This window comes from Panthera pardus, unplaced genomic scaffold, assembly GCF_024362965.1.
Source record: "Panthera pardus isolate Hobbes unplaced genomic scaffold, ASM2436296v1 HiC_scaffold_7, whole genome shotgun sequence".
NCBI classification, from domain to species: domain Eukaryota; kingdom Metazoa; phylum Chordata; class Mammalia; order Carnivora; family Felidae; genus Panthera; species Panthera pardus.
This window is the reverse complement of record NW_026527002.1, coordinates 71,203,479-71,222,229: the sequence shown is the minus strand read 5'-3', so window position 1 is coordinate 71,222,229 and position 18,751 is coordinate 71,203,479. Positions and strand designations below refer to the sequence as shown.

The 18,751-nt window shown below is 43.7% G+C and overlaps 1 protein-coding gene across 8 annotated transcripts in view; it reads left to right on the top strand.

The window, feature by feature from the left end:
- Positions 1 to 11,589, top strand: part of CYRIB (CYFIP related Rac1 interactor B) — a 104,420-nt gene extending 92,831 nt beyond the window's left edge. For all 8 annotated transcript variants that reach the window (XM_019459842.2, XM_019459847.2, XM_019459845.2 and 5 more), the window contains 5 exons: positions 1,343 to 1,459; positions 2,557 to 2,636; positions 3,976 to 4,102; positions 5,547 to 5,617; positions 10,846 to 11,589. In XM_019459842.2, coding sequence (XP_019315387.1) covers positions 1,343 to 1,459; positions 2,557 to 2,636; positions 3,976 to 4,102; positions 5,547 to 5,617; positions 10,846 to 10,909 — 459 coding nt within the window. In that variant the 3' untranslated portion in view covers positions 10,910 to 11,589. The remainder of the gene's footprint in view (positions 1 to 1,342; positions 1,460 to 2,556; positions 2,637 to 3,975; positions 4,103 to 5,546; positions 5,618 to 10,845) is intronic.
- Positions 11,590 to 18,751: the final 7,162 nt, after the last annotated feature.

The window sequence follows — 18,751 nt, the reverse complement described above, 5'->3', positions numbered from 1 at the left end:
AATTTCTAGGATCAGCCTTACAGCCTTAACTAGATAGCTTAGTAAGGAAAGATCATGTGAGTGTGTAAGGAGCAGTAAGTGGCTTAAGAGGTTAAAGAAAATGACAAGGGAGATCATTCTTTTTTTTTTTTCTTCTTCCTCTTTTTTCATTGAATCACAATTTTATGAAGTGGCTGCTGTAAGGCCCTTGGTTGGAAGAAGGATTTCTCTTCCATGAAGCTTCTGTTATTTTACATCAGTGTGGTTTTGCATAGACCAGTTCTTGCTGTGAGGCTGAGCTTATCGTCTGTTTTTTTCATACCCACCGTGTAAAGTCAGATCAGATCCAATCAGATCACGTAACACCCAGCCAGCCCTCTGCTGTAGCCATCCTGCTACCACTCGAGGCCAAATACAAGGGTGCCATCTTGCACCCTCAGTAATTAAAGGGAAATCCAGTTGTTATCGAGTGAAATATCTTTCCAGTCTCTTCCTCGCCCCCGTCCCCCCTTTCATCTCGTAGTTCTTCTGTCCCAGTCGAGAGCCTCATTCCGCATCTCCGGCAGTCATTCTCCAGCAGGAGAACTCCTTTTTTTGACCCGTGGTCTTTTTCTTTTTTGGTACACTCTGCCCACCATCATCTGTCAACTTGCTTTAGAAAATTGACTTAATTGTTGTTCTTTCTTCTAGCGCACTGAGTGGTCCCTGTTACGTGCAGAAGAAAGTTAGGAACTTAGGCCAACAGCTAAGGTCCTCCGCAATCTGGCTCCAGCCCTGCTTTCCACCCTTACTCTTCGCTAGTCGTTTCCCCTTCTTGCCCTGAGTGCACCGGCTTACACTCCACGTCATTTGAAAACATGCTCTCATCCCCTGTCTGGTTGTAATACCACGCGTACCTGCCCGCCCTCACCTGCAAGAGCTGCCTCTTCAGAATCCATTTTTGTTTCTTCCGGTCAGACGTAGTCTTTCTCTCCCCTCCTTTTTTTGTCATTGCCTCTCAGCTTATTGTTGTGGATACTTGTGTGCTCCTGAGATGGAGGCCAGGCCGTGCCCTCGCCATCTCCCTGCCCCCGTAGCATTTAGAGCCATTCCTTGTTACAGGAGACAGCCCAGCAAGGTTTTATTTAGTTGCTTGATGTCATGTAAAATATTTTAAGAGAGGTTACTCTTTTTGAAAAATTGCTTAATACCATTTTTAACCTGTTTTTAAATATACATGCACATGAGGGTCTAAAATATAAGAGTATTTATTAGAGTAATTTAACAAGCATTAGCGAAACAGTCACTCTGCCTCGGTTCTTTTATAAATGTTATCATATTTAATAATTTATGAACTGATATCAAGTGCTTATTTTCCACACAGGCAGAAGGAGAAAATGAAGTAAATAATGAATTGGCAAATCGAATGTCTTTGTTTTATGCTGAGGCAACCCCAATGCTGAAAACCTTAAGTGACGCCACGACAAAATTTGTATCAGAGGTAAGTGTTGCCTGGACAGTTACTCTCTATGTTGTTACACGTCCTGTCAGCAGCCAGAGTGAGCTGTCCAGGCCTCACGACGTTGCCGTCTTCTGTGCACGTGCACTGAGTCCTGCCCCTTCCCGAGGCACACGCATACACATCTACCTGCCTGTTGGCAGCTTCCCTCTGGATGTCTAGGTGACACCTCAGTGTTACTGTGGCCAAACCCGGCCCTTTCTGCAGTCTTTTCTGTCTTGATAGTAGCACTGTAAAAGCAACTGACTTAGGGGTTATCATCCTGAATTCCTTTCTTTATCTCACCTCTTATGTCTCTTCCATCAGATAGTCTTGTTGACTCTTCCTCCAAAATACATCCTGAATCTGAAAACTTTGCCCCTGTCCTCCTCTACCTCTCCACATCAGCCCACCACTCTGTCACCTGCATTCATGTTCCTACTGGCCTTACTTTTTCCACTCTGACCCCACGATGGTCCTTTCTTCAAAGAACAGCCAAGTAATCTTTTTTTTTTTAATTTTTTTTTTTTAATGTCTATTTATTTTTGAGAGAGACAAGAGTACAATTGGGGGAGGGGCAGAGAGAGGGAGACACAGAATCTGAAGCAGGCTTTAGGCTCTGAGATGTCAGCACAGAGCCTGACATGGGGCTCAAACTCACGAACCGCGAGATCATGACCTGAGCCGAAGTCGGACGCTCAACCGACTGAGCCACCCAGGTGCCCCAGTAATCTTGAAAAAAAAAAAAAAAAACAACCCAATGCCTTTCTTCCTCTGCTTCAAGTGTTCCCAGTGACTTCCCAGTGTCCTTTGGATAAATTCCCCATACCTCATGGCCTGTGGGGCCCTGGCTGCATGTAGTGGTTGTTCCCACTCAGCCAGAATGGAAGTGACTCTCAGGAGCACAGGGTCTTAGTTCTCTAGCTTTTAGCCGTATCCCTAGAGCTTAGAACAGTACCTAGAATCTAGCACGCTTTCTTAAAAATTAGGAGTAGGAACCAAATTCTAAAGTTGTCAGTTTTCCACATTGTGCTGGATTTTAAATTATACTTAAGTAATAACTATCACTTTCACTGTTTTTTCTCTATATACTTTTCCAGAACAAAAATTTACCAATAGAAAATACCACAGATTGTCTAAGCACCATGGCCAGCGTATGCAGAGTCATGCTCGAAACACCGTGAGTATTAGCTGATCTTTTTCACTCTAACAATCCTACCGAAGTTGGTGTCTAGATATGAACATGTCTTATTTGGAAGGTGGGAATTAAGTATATCTGAAGTATTCAGTGTTAATATATGAACAATATTAAAGTAATTTGGAAGCTTCATGTAACTTCTGGTTTGAGTAGGAAGTACAGTGGGTTTTCAGGTGCCTGAGACCAGTCAGGCTAACTTAGAACATAGACTCTTCAGAGTGGGGAGTTTTGTGGTGCTCTTATTGGAGGTGGGGGAAGAGCGTTGGTGTTTTGGTTATGCTTCTCATTAAGCATTCTCTCCTTTTCAGTGAGGAACCTTGCCCTTTTGCTAGATGAATGGTTGTCCTCCTACTTCATAAGGCTTTCCAACAAAATGATGTGTGTAATAGCGCTTTGGAAAAGGAAGAGCTGCCAACTCTTCTCCTTATCCCTGCCCCTCGGTATTAGTTCACAGTCTGTGGTTTTTATCCGACACTAATCTGAATTCTCTTCTGGGTTTCCCTTCACTTTCAAGCCATTTATCATATGTACCACTGTGTTTTCTGGCTGGATTTTCTTATCAGCAGGCAGAAAGAATCCCTCCTGGATTCCTGAATAACATATGGTTCTATTAGATAACTTTTGTTTTTGTGGAGCTTTTCATTTTCCAAAGCATTATTAACGCACATCATCTTTCTGGAAAGCCATATGAAGTAGGAGGGCAACCATTCATCATTATCTTCATTTAGGGGAGTGAGCTCCTGGGAAGCGAAGGGACTTAAGCACGGTGGCCAACCCCACCCATGTGCCTGGATGGTCCCATCCTGGTTCTGGACGCTTTCTGCCATGCCATGTTGCCTTCTGCAGAGACAAAATTCTATTTCCCTTTTTCCCGAGAAAGGAATATGATTGAATTTTAGTAAAACTAGAATGCAGTAATATAATGATGTAATACTTCGATTAATAAGTTATCTTCTAAATAGCAAACATATTGCTCTATTAAGCAAGTGGCTTTTTCCGTCATATTGGTGGTAACAGCCTTTACAAAGCACCTGTCCTGAAGCTATTACTTTGGGGCTTTTCATTTCTCTAAATTTGCCTCATCTCTGCCAAGCAAAAGGGGTGATGTACCAAGAGGGTGCATGTAGAGATCAGAATACCTAAGTGATCACCGCTCTATCAACCTCATTTCCCTGGGAATCTCACCATGGAGAAAGGAGGGTATAATGTTAGCATTCCTTTTAGATATCAACAGAGTGTATCCTTCAGCATCAGCTGAAAGTTGAATGAACTCCTTAAGTAGTGATGTGCCTCATCCAGCCATATCTTTTCTACCCCCCAGGGAATACAGAAGCAGATTTACAAATGAAGAGACAGTGTCATTCTGCTTGAGGGTAATGGTGGGTGTCATAATACTCTATGACCACGTACATCCAGTGGGAGCATTTGCCAAAACTTCAAAAATTGATGTAAGTTACAATGCTTTATTTAATTCTCAACCATTTCCGTAAGTGGAGATCGTAGGCTTTTGTTTAAAGAGCTGCAGGTTGCACTCTGTCACAGACCTCAGTTTTATAGTTTCTGATAATGGTGGGTTTCTGTTGCCTCTCATATCGTGCTGGATGGTTTACAGCCATATACGAGTGCAGTAGAATGGAGGACAGCTGGACCTTGTACTCGCCAGCGGTCCTTCTGCCTGTTTGGCAGTGTAAATAAATGATCAGACATCAGAAATTTCATTCTTTGACCAAAGGCCATTTCAAACGAAAGATTTATTTCCATATGTATAGACAAAGTCAGTAGAGGTGCTCCAGTGGAAAAAGACTATGTAACAGAATACAGATTTTTCTCCTCCCTCCCAGGCATAGTAATTTGTGGCTCTCATCTGGGTGTCAGCTTTGCTTGTCTCTACACAAATTTATATTAGGAATAAAGTAGCTCCCTTGGTTCCTCTGTTTTCTAATTTCTCTCCTAGTCACATCTGGTCCATCAGAATTGTAACCAGTGTTTGGTGAGAATTGTCTTCCATTTTCCCTTTTGTAGTTCAGGCTCTCAGCATTTCGTGTCTAGATTACTGATTGCCAGCCAGTCTCCCTACCTTTCTTTATTCACGTCCATCCTCTGTAAAGATAAATGAGTTAACATTTATTGAATGATTACTGTGTCCTAGGAAATTTATGCTTGTTGCCCACTTACCTGTGAAAATACTTCTAGGATGTAGATGTTATCTCCCCCGTACTAACAGATAACCTAAAATTTAGGGAAATGACATAGTGTAATTTCTAGTGAATGATGGAGTGGGATTTTGAATCCACATCTCCATGGTTTCCAAAGCTGTGCTCTTCTAGCGTGTTCTACATTTTCACAGTCTGCAGCCCATCTTTACACACCGTCTACACTGAGCTGCTCCCTTTCTAATGGCCCATAACAAGTCCCTGCCCCATAAGTTCCAAATGAATCCTCCTTCGCAAGTCCTGGCTTGCAAAGCCCTCTGTAAACTCCCCTGTGACTCCCCAAGATTCTGTCCTCAACATGTGGTAAACTTTACTATTTTTGTCAAGGTGTTTGCCTGCCTGGAAAGGCTCCTCTGCTCCTTGGCACTGCGTCCGTCCGTCCTTTCAGAGACTGCTCCACACCTTCTCCGGGAAGTCTTCCCTTCGCCGCCCTGTAGTTTTCTCATGAGTGTGCCTGCTGCTTCTGCTTTGGTTCTTAAAAAGTTCTGTTTGAGAAACTGAAAATAGCATTTGCGTAGTTTTTTCCCCCTGTTCTAACAGTAATAATTTTGACATTTCCAGAATGTAATTTCTCATGAGTTCCATAGTTGTGGTGCTAATTTAAGTACTACTGTTTCGATAGTGAATGTTCTTTGAGAAAACACAGTTTTTTACCTTTTCCATTTCTTCTTCTCCTTAGATGAAAGGTTGTATCAAAGTTCTTAAGGACCAACCTCCCAATAGCGTAGAAGGTCTTCTAAATGCTCTCAGGTGTGTATATGTACATGTGCGTCTGTACAGAAAAAATATATGTAAGAAAATGCTTCAAAACGTGAATAATACAAAGGATGTGAATATATATGTTCATGTTAGAAAAGTGCAGATACCATTTTGCTTATTGGTAACCTTGTGTGTAAATTTTCAGTTACAATATTTTTACAATAAAGAGTGAGTGTGTGTGTGTGTGTGTGTGTGGTGTGCATGCACAGATGAAAATAGCTTCATTTCTTCGCTATAGATTTTGGCTTTCATTTTTTGCTCCTCTTGGCATGTTTATTTTTTAATGAAAGTAGACCATGCTAATTGTAAATAAAATTCAGCCAACCCAGGAAAATTGAAAGCAAAAGAAGGAAATCACATAATCTCACCATTTTGAAATAAACTGCTGTTAATGTTTTGGTGTATATAGTCTTCCACAGTTCGTTCTTTATATTTGTAGACAAAGCTCTCTGATACTTACCTTTTTACAAATGTAATGCTATACAAACTCTTTTATAAAAACAACCTCTTTTCCCTTAATATAGTGTGTTAATATTTCTGTTTTTACAAGTATTTTTGTTACTTTTGTGTATTTCTTGTAATGAAAATAAACTTGTTATTATTTGATGTCTTCTCTTGCTTACACTACTTGATTTAGCTACTGTAGCTCCTAATAATGGTGGAATTGTTTTTTAAGGCAGGATTCTTTTTTCTTTTATTTTTCTTAAGTAAGCTCTAGGCCAAATGTGGGACTTGAACTCAGGACCCCAAGTTTAGGAGTTGCACGCTCTACTGACTGAGGCAGCCAGGCATTTCTTGAATGCTGGACTATTTTTAAATGCAAATCACAGCATATTATAACATCTTGACTACAGAGGTTTAATTTATAGTGTAATTTATTTTCCTAACATAAAAGATAACTTGCTCATTGCTTATTTTGTGTTTAAACACAAAAATTACATGAGCACAGAAATATTTATATAGAAGCTTATTGAGGTCACAGGCCATCTTTGTTTCTCACTGCAGTCCACATGATACATGAAAATGATTTCCAGTTCAGTCTTAAGTTTCTCCCATGTTTTGTGAGCCAAACAGGTTGGTTATTCCTCTCGAATGCTTAGTCACACTTGGCACATGATAAAGCAGAATCTGTGCTGTGTCATTTCAGTTGCATGGAACCATCAAAGGATTTTCTTAAGATTATGAGAAGTATTCTGTAAGCAGTGAGTGCCTGAATAAAGGAGGTCTCTTCTGAACAAATACCAGAAAGATTACGGAACATAGTATGACCATGAAAATCCTCATGATGTCTAGCTATTTCAGCCATACGTCTGTCAGAAACCACAATGATTGGGAGGTTTTACTCTGGAGGTTTTTACAGTGTGCACCTCATTTGTTTCACCCGTAATTGTGCTATTGTGAACCATAACTACTCGATCTCTTTCTCAAGACTCCCCGGGTCCCAGTCAGCTCACTTTTTCTCCCAAGACTCTCCTTTCTTATTGGTTAGATTCTCCAAAGCCACCCAGTGACAGGAGACCTGTTCTGAAAAGGAAGAGAGAATTGGAGGCCAGGAGGGTCTGGTGTTACTTCTTTACTTGGAAGGGACAGTGGTCCACACATGAAGACTCAGAGTTTACTTTTGTTTGCAGTAGTTAAAGGTAGTTCAGTCTCTCCACTCTCAAATTAGGGCAGCACTGGGCTGTGGGGCTAAGTGAGAGGTGGGGTTAAAGTCTTGCACACGCCAGTCTGTGTTTGAGGGGAGAAAAGCACCATTGAGGCAAGAGCCACCTGTGGCTTTTCAGTCTTCTTTGCACGTCTCTAACGGAAAGTAGAAGATGAAGGTTTTGTTGCAGAGATAACTCTCGAACTGTTTTCGTTCCCAGTGGATGTGTTTTGTGGCTGGTTCTCATTTTTCCACCTGGGAAGTTTCTTAAGGTTCATCGGTGTACTTGATACTGAGTAGTAGTGGTTACAGTGAGTAACGTTTTTGTAACCTTTAAGTTTACGGCGTGGTTTCGTCTTTATGACTGTATTTGATCTTGACCACAGCTCTGTGAAGTAGGGGATGGATGTGAGGTGTGGGGCATGTCTCCATTGTACAGCTACCTTGAGCTCTTGAGAGACTTACCGATTATATAGGCGATTAATCAATGTCAGACTCTGTCTTCACATTCAGGATTTCATTCTTCAAATCCCATGTGCTTGGTGCTGTACCATTGAGCCTTAAGGTTCCTGTGTGATTGAACCCTGGGGTGTTTTTGGAGTAACCGGGAGGGAAACAAAAATGCACGTTCCCAGGCCACCATACCCAGAGAGACTCTAAGGTCTGGTGTGGGGCCCACGCACCTCATTCTATAAATAAACACCCTAGCTGATACAATGCTGGTGCTTTGAGAAACGTGGCTCACACTAAATCACCCTCGCCCTTAATATGCTTCACTCACAGCAAAGGAGATACTATGTAAAAAGCATTTTATAATCCCCAAAGTGCTATGTAAATGTGCATTGTTAATTAAACCTTTAGAAAAAGGAAAACACTTTTGTGGAATTACTTTCTGAGTAGCTGCTTTACTAGAAATGCTCACTCCATCATTTTCCTCAGCCAGCAGTTAATAACCAAAAATTTTTAAGTTTTAATTGCCCATCCATATAATAAGCTATTTATTTGGAGTGCTTCTCTATAGAAATTACACAGTGCCTCCAGCTTACAGGATGTGATTGCAAGAAAGCAGCAAGTCCTGTCTACATTCAGTCGGTGGAGAAGTGGAACCAAGTGCCTTGATCATGAGAGAGAGCCAGAGCTCGGAGTTAAGGTTTAATGCTAGATAACTGCTGTCTTTATTCAATTTCAGAGTAAAGATCAATAATAGTTGCTTCCCGTCAGTAGAAAAGTATACGCACTTGGAAAGGAACTTGGTTGTTATGCACAAAGTGACATAAACCCGTATATGTCCGTACACTTTTGCACACGTTAGGTGGTAAAGGCCTTTTCTTGGTAAGAGTGTGGTGACGGGCCAGGTCTCCCTCCAGTTGGCCCCGTTTGGCGGAAAGGACGTGAGACCTGTTACAAGTGCACGGTCTCATCCCGCAGAAGGAGCCAGAGCACTCCCGCTCCCGGTGTCACAACGCTGCTGAGTAGCGATACGTACGGCTGCTCTGAGCAGAGATGGTGGTGTGCCAGTTGGGGGCCCTCTGCCCTGTGAAGGAAAGGGAAAAACGGAAACGAAGACAGGGGTGATGAACGTTTTTACTTCCTGACATCAGGAGGATATGTGTAGCTACATACGCTTTACCTGCACTTGGAAATGAAAACAGAAAGCTTTAGTCTTGGCTGCATCACTTGCCACTTAATGTAAGTAATCCTTCATGGATTTTTTCCCCCAGCCTGGCTGCTTGCTTTCTCGCCTGCCTTCCACAAATACTAGTTGAGCACCTGTCCCATGCCAGGTGCTCGGGTGTCTCTTCAGTAATATGTGAACAATTTGGAAGTGCCTTCTTTTTGGAAGGTAAAATTGTAGAGGATGTATCAGGTACTTAATAAGTATTTGTGTCTTTACCTCTGCAAGGATTTGAGTTCATATGCTTTCTTTAGTTTTTCAATTGACTTGAGAACCAGCAAGAATTGGGTTTAAGTTTCTTGAACACACAAAGGCCATCTGTGTGTACTTTGCTTAAAGTTATGTATTCCTGAAAGACGATATGTGAAATTTTCACCGGCCAGATTAACTGGTCCAGCATTAAGTTCTGTCCGAATTGTCTCCAAAATATGTCCCATATTCAAGCCTTGAGCACCTGTTTCCATTGCTGCTCATGTGGTCCAGGCCTTGCTCATCTCTCACTGAGTCCCCTGGAGCAAGCCCTTGGTCGGTCCCTCTGCTGTCCCTCTGTTGGTTCCTCTGCTCAATGGCCAGAGCAGTCCTTCCAGAACATAAATAAAGGCCCACATCTCTACCCTGTTTGATGTCCTCCACTGGCTTTCACTGCACTTATAGTGACTTGCCAACTCCTCACTGTGGCCTGCAGTGTCCTCATGAGCTGGGCTTTCCCGGCATCTGAGGCTCCATCTAGTACTTTCCTCCTTTGCCCCTTGTGTGAGTGTGTCACGGTCTGTCTTCTCTGCCAGGTTGTGAGATCCTGGAACAGTGCCAGGTACATAGTAGGCTCACTTACTGAATTTCGGCTATTAAAGGACTCCTATGGGGACTCTTCTCGTAAAATAGTAATCACTCTTCATGATTCTTTCCTTGTGGTTTACATGCTTATAGCAAAACACATCTACCTGGAAATAAGGCACGTCAAGAATGGAGACATTTTGGGATGGGATGTGACAGTTGGAACTGTGGTAGTTAGTTGAGCTTAGATACAGACTAGAGTGGGGGCCGGCCTTTCTCTGTAAAAGGCTAGAGAATAAACACAGATGTTTTAGGATTTGGGGTTACGTGGTTTCTTGTCGCAGCTACTCAACTCTGCCATTGTGGCAAGAAGGTGACCATAGAGAATACCTCAGTGAATCTGTATATGGCTGTGTTCCATTAAAACTTTTTATAAACACACTGAAATTTGAATTTCATAGAATTTCCACGTTAACATGAAATATTATTCTTTTGATTTCTTTCCCCGTTCATTTGTAGTGTAAAAACAGGGGCACCTGGGTGACTCAGTTGGGTAAGCTTCTGACTTTTGCTCAGGTCATGATCTCACAGTTTGTGTGTTCCAGCCCCGCATCGGGCTCTGTGCTCGCAGCTCAGGGCCTGGAGCCTGCTTTGGATTCTGTGTCTCCCTCTCTGTCTGCCCCATCCCCACTTGTGCTCTGTCTCTCTCTATCTCAAAAATAAACAAACATTTACAAAATAAATGAAAGTGTAAAAATGTACTTAGCTCACAAGCCGTACAGAAACAGGCGGTGGGCTAGGTTGGGCTGCAGGTTGTACTTGCCAGTCCCTGAGATGGAGTGACAGCTGTTTCCCTGTGAGAGGGCGCAGCTCATTGTTTACCTTAGAAGTTAACTGGATCGCTTCAGTGAGGTAGTTCTACCTTAAGTAAGGAGCTATTGGATATGTTGTGCAGTAGGTGGTTAGGGTAAGCAGGGCAGAGCCTGAACGCAGCCGGAGCTGGAGAGAAAAGGCGCGATGCTGTGAGGAGAGTTTCGCCTACTTGCCCAGCTTGTGATAATGATGGAACCCGCGGTAGATCATGGTTTTCAAAATTCCCTAAAATAGCTGTTCTTATACTTCCAGGTACACGACAAAACATTTGAACGATGAGACTACCTCCAAGCAAATCAGATCCATGCTGCAATAGCAGCCCTGGGCGGGCGCCTGCTGTGGACAGAAGACAGTATTCTGCAGTGGCTGAGAATGCACAGTTTTTAGTGATTGCAATTACTATCTCATGTACTCCTGCTTTTTATTTCTTTCCTCTGTTCCTCTTCCCTCTTTTTTAATCATGTTCTCGTTCTCAAGACTTCTTTTCTGTGCCAAAACCAGTAAAGTTCTACTCTGAAGGGACACTGTCCTTTCGAATGGGCCATCTAAGGCAGCTAATTCCGCATTGCATTGGGGTCTCTACTGAGAAAAATTCTGTGACTTGAACTAAATATTTTTAAATGTGGATTTTTTTTGAAAACTAATATTTAATATTGCTTCTCCTGCATGGCAAAACTGCCTATTCTGCTATTTAAAAACCGTCAACGACTTTATTTTCTACTGCCGCTTTTTTCATGTGCAGCCAAAATGAAAATGTTTAAATTAACTGTGTTGTACAAATGGTACCCAACACAAACTTTTTTTAAATTAGTAAGACTTTTGTTTAAAGTTTTAAGTTTGCATTTTGACTTTTTTTGTAAGGATGTATGTTGTGTGTTTAACCTTTATTAACTAACGTTAAAAACTGTGATGTGTGCGTAGAATATTACGTATGCATGTTCATGTTTAAAGAATGGCTGTTGATGATAAAATAAAAATCAGCTTTCATTTTTCTAAGTGTGGCTTGGTTTACTGGTATTTTGTTTTTAGGCTTCCGAAGCCTTCCCCGTGCGTATTTTAATGGAATGCATACACACGTGATTTCCCCTTCTTTTAGGGGAGAGCTGGGTGTTTTTAATAGTCTTCTTCTTCATTATTGTCTACGTGTGTAGTTTTCATTGCTTCTAAAATTTTGCTAAGTGCAGGAAGATCAGTGATCTGGTCATTAGCTTGCCTTTTATTCTTGATTTACTCTTGTATGGGTGGTAGTAATAGAAGGAAAACTACATTTGCTCGATTCACAGTTCCCAGCAGTGAGAGGGAAGCCACGGGAAGCAAAGAGGGCGGAAGGAAGAACGGCCCTCAACACTGGGAGGACAGGGAGTGAGTGGTAAGAGGAACTTGACTCACTGGTGGTAGAAAACAAGGGCTTTTGTTATTTTAAGATCATAAAACCATAATCATGGAATCTAAATGTGCTGATTGGGAGAAGCAGTTTAAAGGTTGTCTAGTCCAGCTCTGGTGCACCTGAAGTGGTTAAGTGTGGAAGAGAATGCCAGAGGCTTCCGTCAAATCCTTCTGGCTTAATGGTGCCAGATCATGATGCCCACGGCGCCATGGTGGCATCCCTGCTGACCTTCCTGGCCTTCGTCTCACCCTCTCCCGGCCAGGCTCTTTGGCCAGGCTCAGCCGCTTGCAGTTTAGAGAAGTTGTATGTGGTGTCACACCTCCCTAACTCTGGCTGGTCCCCGACCCTGCCGCTCCCTCCCTCCCCTCACCTCCATTTGATGAGCAGCAGCTTGTGGGACCTTCTTCATGAAGCCTTCAGGATAACCTTAATCTCAGTCTTCTACGACTATTGAAATGGGTTAAATAGTGGCTCACCTAAAAGATAACGTCAACCCAGAACCTGAAAATACAACCTTATTTGGTAAAAGGGTGTTTGCAGATAGAATTAATTTAAGGACCTGGAGAGGAGACCATCCTGAATTCGAGTAGGCCCTGAATCGAATGACAAATCCTTGTTAGAGAAAAGAAGGGGAAGCAGACACAGCATAAGGCCATGTGAAAATGGAGGCAGATTGGAGCAGCACATCTGCAAGCCAGGGAACCAAGAATTGCTGGCATTTGCCAGAAGCTGGGAGTCCTGGGACCAATCCTCCCTCCAGAAGACGGGCGTCTCCAGAGGGAACCAGCCCTCATTTCAGACTCCCGGTCTCCGGGACTGTGAGAGAACGAACACACTTCTGTTGTTTCAAAGCACCTGGTTGGTAGCACTTCGCTGTGGCAGCCCTGGGAATCTACCACGGGCATCTCGTCAAGCACCTCCGATACTTGACCGCTTGTGGGTACCTTTTCTGACTCTCAGAGAACCCACGAGGAGAGCCACGTCTGATTTTTCCCTCAGTGTCCCCAGGATCTCGCACAGGCCCCAGATTTGAGTAGAGGCCCAGTGAACGCCCGAATGGAGTGAATGCATACAAATAAGTCGTGACGCACCTGGAGTGGACAAAGTGACACTGCTGTGGCTCTTCCAGCCCCCACACTTCTTCACGCTCTGCGTACCGGAGAGTAAGTAGAAAACCCCTAACTCTAGACAGAGACCAGCAAACTGGTCTGTGGGCCCATTCACCCACCACCGATTTTTGTACAGCCTATGAACTGAAAGTAGTTTTTACATTTTTAAAAGGTTGAGAAAAACCAAAAGGATATTTCATAGCACGTGTGAAATATATGAAATTCAAACCCCAGTGTCCATAGATAAAATCGTGTTGGAACACAGCCTGACTCATTTGTTTACGTATTGTTTTTGGCTCCTTTTGCACCACAACAGTAGAATGGAATTCTTGTGACAGAGCCATATGGCCCTCAGAGGCGGAAATATTTACTACCTGGCCCCTTACAGAAGGAGTTTGCCAACCCCTGCACTAGTTACAAGAGCAGGTTTGTTGGAGAACCTGGTGTCAGAGAAGTGGAGGGCTACAGTGTGATGAAAGGAGGCATCTCTGCTGCCGTGGATTTAATTCCAGGTCTGATATTTGCCATTCAGATGGTCAAAGGGAACAAACCGGCAACTTCCCACCTACCAAGTCTGATCTCTTAATTTGTGATGTCTGTTCTACAATGGAGGATTATGGGACTGGCCATGCGCTCCTCGAGAAAGACGGCCGGGATGAATTAGGGTCTGCCCTGCGTGCCGGAGGCGGGGAGTGACCCTGCTCTGAGTAGGTAAGTCTTAAATCTCTCTCGAAGCCAGCTTCCTTTGACCTGCCCACCGCCCCCACCCCCCGTTACCTCTAAAACAGTATCTGTACCTCTTCCTTCATGATGTAAAGTATCTGGTACATCCACTGCCCCATTTCTGCAGCCCTCAATGTGGATGAGCAGAATATTTCAGTCGGCTATTTTCCTCCTTACAGATTTGGGTTAAAAAGCACTCTGGACTATTGTATGGTTGCTTCAAATATTTTAGACTTGTCATAAAGATAATTAGCATTTGTGCTCAAATCTAGGTCTTTTGAGTTAAATTGCCATTCTGGTTCCATTTGAGAGTGCGCTACCTTCCATTCCATAAATCCTTATAATCCCTTACGGAGCATATTTTAAGGTCCGTAGAGTACAGTGTGATCACAAAAGATGGACTAGAAAGATCTGGGCATTAAGAGGAAAGCCGAGCCACGTCGCTTTGGAACTCTGCCTCCTCAGTAAAATGAGAGAATTGAGGCAAAATCTCTAACGTGTGATGCCACGTCGTATATACGTGTCTGTATATACCGCCTGCAGAAGGCGATAGGAATGTGAACCGTCACAGCACAGACTTCGGAGTTGGCAGACTTGAGTTTAAATCAGTGTGACTTTGGGTGAGTCCATGTCCCCATTTACAAAACGGGTAATATGCGAGATACCTACCCTTTCCAGTGACCCCTGATGATTATATTAGATAATGCCTGCAGTGTCCTATAGATATCCGAAGTGCTCACTGTCCATTTTATTATGACTATCATGACATTCAACTGTGTTAGAAACAGCAACACAGCCTATTCCGGGTGTCCTGTTGCCCATTGATTCTAGAGTAGTCAATGGTACCAACTGTACCTTCCTCAGTGGATGAGGGTGCTGCGCAAAGCTGCACAATTTTAATGAACGCTTTAAAGATCCTATAACTAATGAACACTACCAGTGGTGGTGCTGGTTTTCTAAACGGACACGCAATGAACTGCCTATGTGAAATGAAAATTAGCAACACAATTATTTTAAACATCGAGGTGTAGCGTGCTGATAGATTGTTCCAGTCGGTGTGTTCACAAGCTCATCTTTATGTCCGGAAATACTAAGAACCCCGCCCCCCCCACCTCCCCCGAGCCCACTTGGACTGTGTCCTAGCCCTGTAATAATGGATGCTGGTGGGTCTTTGGTGGAGGAGGGCAGCACGTTCTAGGTGTTTAGAGAGGGCATTCAGCCAAAAGAAGCCACAGCAAAAGCAAATGTTGGTGTATATTCCCCACTATGTGGTCTGAATAGTGTGTTGACACAAAACACCGGAAGCTTTCAAGAATGTTTTTGAAGAAATTCCTAAACAATGTGTGGTTGTAGGAGAAATAGCATGGCTTTTGTATGTGAGATAGACTTGGGTTCAGATTTTATATCATTCATATTTATTCTGCCATCTCTTTACTCAAATGTAACTTTTTTTTTTCTCAATTTTTTTAATGTTTGTTTATTTTGAGAGAGAGGGTGAGCAGGGGAAGGGCAGAGAGAGAGGGAGACACATAGTCCGAAGCAGGCTCCAGGCTCTGAGCTGTCAGCACAGAGCCCTACGCTCATGAACTCATGAGCCCTACGATCACGAGATCATGACCCAAGCCGAAGTTGGATACTTAACCGACTGAGCCACCCAGGTGCCCCCAAATGCCCACTTCTTACATACGCTATTCCACACTTGGCTTTATTTGCATATTATTAAATAAAAAGTGTCTTCTTTTTGAATGCTGGGTAGTATTCCATTGTAGTGATGGACCATAATTTACTTAACCATGCCCTTGTCTGATGGACTCTGTCTTCAAACTGTTGTAAACAACGATGTGAGGATAAGCCTTGTACACACATCATGCACGTGTGCAAGTATTGTGTCTCCTTCACTCTGCATCAGCCCTGGCCATGCTAATCTTACTGTTCCTTGAACACAGTAGGGGTCACTCCACTGTCCCAAGTCCTTTGAGGTGGCAGGTCCCCCGATCGGGATTATGGGTAGGCCATGCCCTCTGTGTAGATGTAACCCTCCAGTGAGGCCTACCTTGACCCCTGCTGTTCAAAACGACAAACTCCCAGACCCTCCTCGCTACCCTTACTCTACTTTTGTCTCCACTGCACTTACCATTGAACATGGTGTTGTAGCCTGGGGTTTCCATGGGAAGCAGAGCATGAGCAGGGGCTGTGTGCTATCAGTAGTTAATTTTGGGAGGTGGTCCCAGCGAGACCAGAACCAGGGGCTGGGCAGAGTGAAACAGGCCAGGAGGGAAAGCCATGTGGTGAGAAGGAACCAGATTTGGTAATTTGAGGGAGAGCTACAGGCATCCCCAGCAGATTGGAGTCAAGAATGATCCTCATTTGGGGCCTGAACCCCTGGAAAGGAGGGATGGTGTGAGAAGGAAATGGGAAGGAAGTGAGTGGAACATATTTTACAGGAGCAGGGAGATTAGCTCAGTGCACACTAGTATCTTTCACTAGTTGAGGGCTTCTACCCTGAGATTCCAGCCCCCATTGGCCCAGTGGGGGAGTATTTCTCCAGAAGCATTTGTCAGTGAGAGGCTGGGAGGTGGGAGGAGCATGGGGGGTGGACATCAAAATGGTTTGGGTAGGGGAAAGACACCCATGTATGGGTTCTGGTCCCTCTTCTGCCTGTCAATGGCTTTATGACCCATTTTCCCTATTTCTAAGGTTCCACCTCATACCTAGAAAAGCTACGAAGGCAACACTGGCTTCCAGACTGTGTCCTATGTGCTTTGGGGAAGTCCCAAGAAAGGGGAGAGCTGCACAGGGATGGCCAAAGGCAGATGAGGCACCCTGCCAGAGAGTCCTTTCTTTCAGTCCCCATGGCTACAAGGCAGCTCACCCCTCCTACCTCCTCTGCTGGCCACAAGCTAACAGCTCCAGAGACCCTGATTTAGCTGCTTGAAAGAGGATTTCAGACAAGGGCCCTCCTGTGAGCACTGTTAGGATGGGATCTCTAGAGGGTCCTACAAAGGGAGGAAAATGATCTGGAGCCACTGTATGTGGGCATGCTGTTAAAGGGGTTCAAGCACATGGAGTAATGGTTCACAACCCTCCTGGGAGCTTGAGCTTCCTGGGTGTGATGTGAAGCTGGCCCCTGTAATCAGAGGGCAGGGAGAGACCTGAGAAAGAGGCAGACCACTCCAGGCTGGTAGGTGGCAGTTTTATTTTTTTTCATTTTTATTTTGTAATGTTTATTTATTTTGAGAGAGAGAGAGAGAGAGAGCACGCATGTGCGCACAGGTGGGGGGAGGGGCAGAGAGAGAGGGAGACAGAGAATCCCAAGCAGGCTCCTCATTGTCAGTGCACAGCCCGATGCAGGGCTGGATCCCACGAACCATGAGATCATGACCTGACCTGAAACCAAGAGTGGAATCCTTAACCGACCGAGCCACCTGGGCACCCCAAGTAGGTGACAAGTTTTAATACCAGCCAAGGGAATTTACATACGAGGTGTGTCTTTGGCAACAGCAAGTCAAACGGATTCCTGTACCTGCCCTCCAAATCTTGAAAGTTTATAAAGAGGCCCTAACTGTGCTCGTTCACATACACAGCACGTAGGTGTTTTCAACATCACATCGCCATCTGAAGTCTGTGTGTCCTTGGAGCAGTCTCTGGGAGCAGGAAAGTCAAGCAGAACCCACATTCCAAGGACAGGGCTTGGGGTGAGGAGTCTTGGAGTGCCTGGGTACTGCTCACAGATCAATTGGTGGTCACATCTTTTTTTTTTTTTTTTTTTTTTTAATTTTTTAACGTTTATTTTTGAGACAGAGAGAGACAGAGCATGAACGGGGGAGGGTCAGAGAGAGGGAGACACAGAATCCAAAACAGGCTCCAGGCTCTGAGCTGTCAGCACAGAGCCCGACACGGGGCTTGAACTCACAAACCGTGAGATCATGACCTGAGCCGAAGTCGGCCGCCTAACCAACTGAGCCACCCAGGCGCCCCTGGTCACATCTTTTTGATGATGTTCTCCAACATGGAGATATTTTTACCCCTGCTTTACAGGAGAGGAAACAAGTTCAGAGAGGGTAAGAAACTTGCCTAAGGTCATGCTCCTGATAGACCCAACGTCAGTCCAAATCTATTGGTTTCAGAGCCCTTGCTGTGTGTTACATTATTTTTCTCCATCTAGATGATGATGATAGAACCTCACTTTCTAGAACTAGTTTGATTTTAATTGGTACATTGTTGATTCAAATTACAATCACTTCTAAATTCAGGCAAAATTTACTTTTCAAGAAAATTGTGTTTAAAAATATATGCGTTATGAAATGCAAGCTGGTGCAGCCACTCTGGAAAACAGTATGGAGTTTCCTCAAAAAACTAAAAATAGAACTACCCTATGACCCAGCAATTGCACTACTAGGCATTTATCCACGGGATATGGGTGTGCTGTTTCAAAGGGGCACATGCACCCCCATGTTTATAGCAGCACTATCAACAATAGCCAAAGTATGGAAAGAGTCCAAATGTTCATCGATGGATGAATGGATAAACAAGATGTGGTATATATATACAATGGAGTATTACTCGGCAATCAAAAAGAATGAAATCTTGCCATTTGCAACTACGTGGATGGAACTGGAGGATATTATGCTGTGAAATTAGAGAAAGACAAAAATCATATGACTTCACTCATATGAGGACTTTAAGAGACAAAACAGATGAACATGAAGGAAGGGAAACAAAAATAATATAAACACAGGGAGGGGGACAAAAGAGAAGAGACTCATAAATATGGAGAACAAACTGAGGGTTACAGGAGGGGTTGTGGGAGGGGGGAATGGGATAAATGGGTAGGGGACACTAAGGAATCTACTCCTATTGCATATATGCTAACTAATTTGGATGTAAATTTTAAAAAATAAAATAAATTTTTAAAAATATGCATATGGAACAACATTTA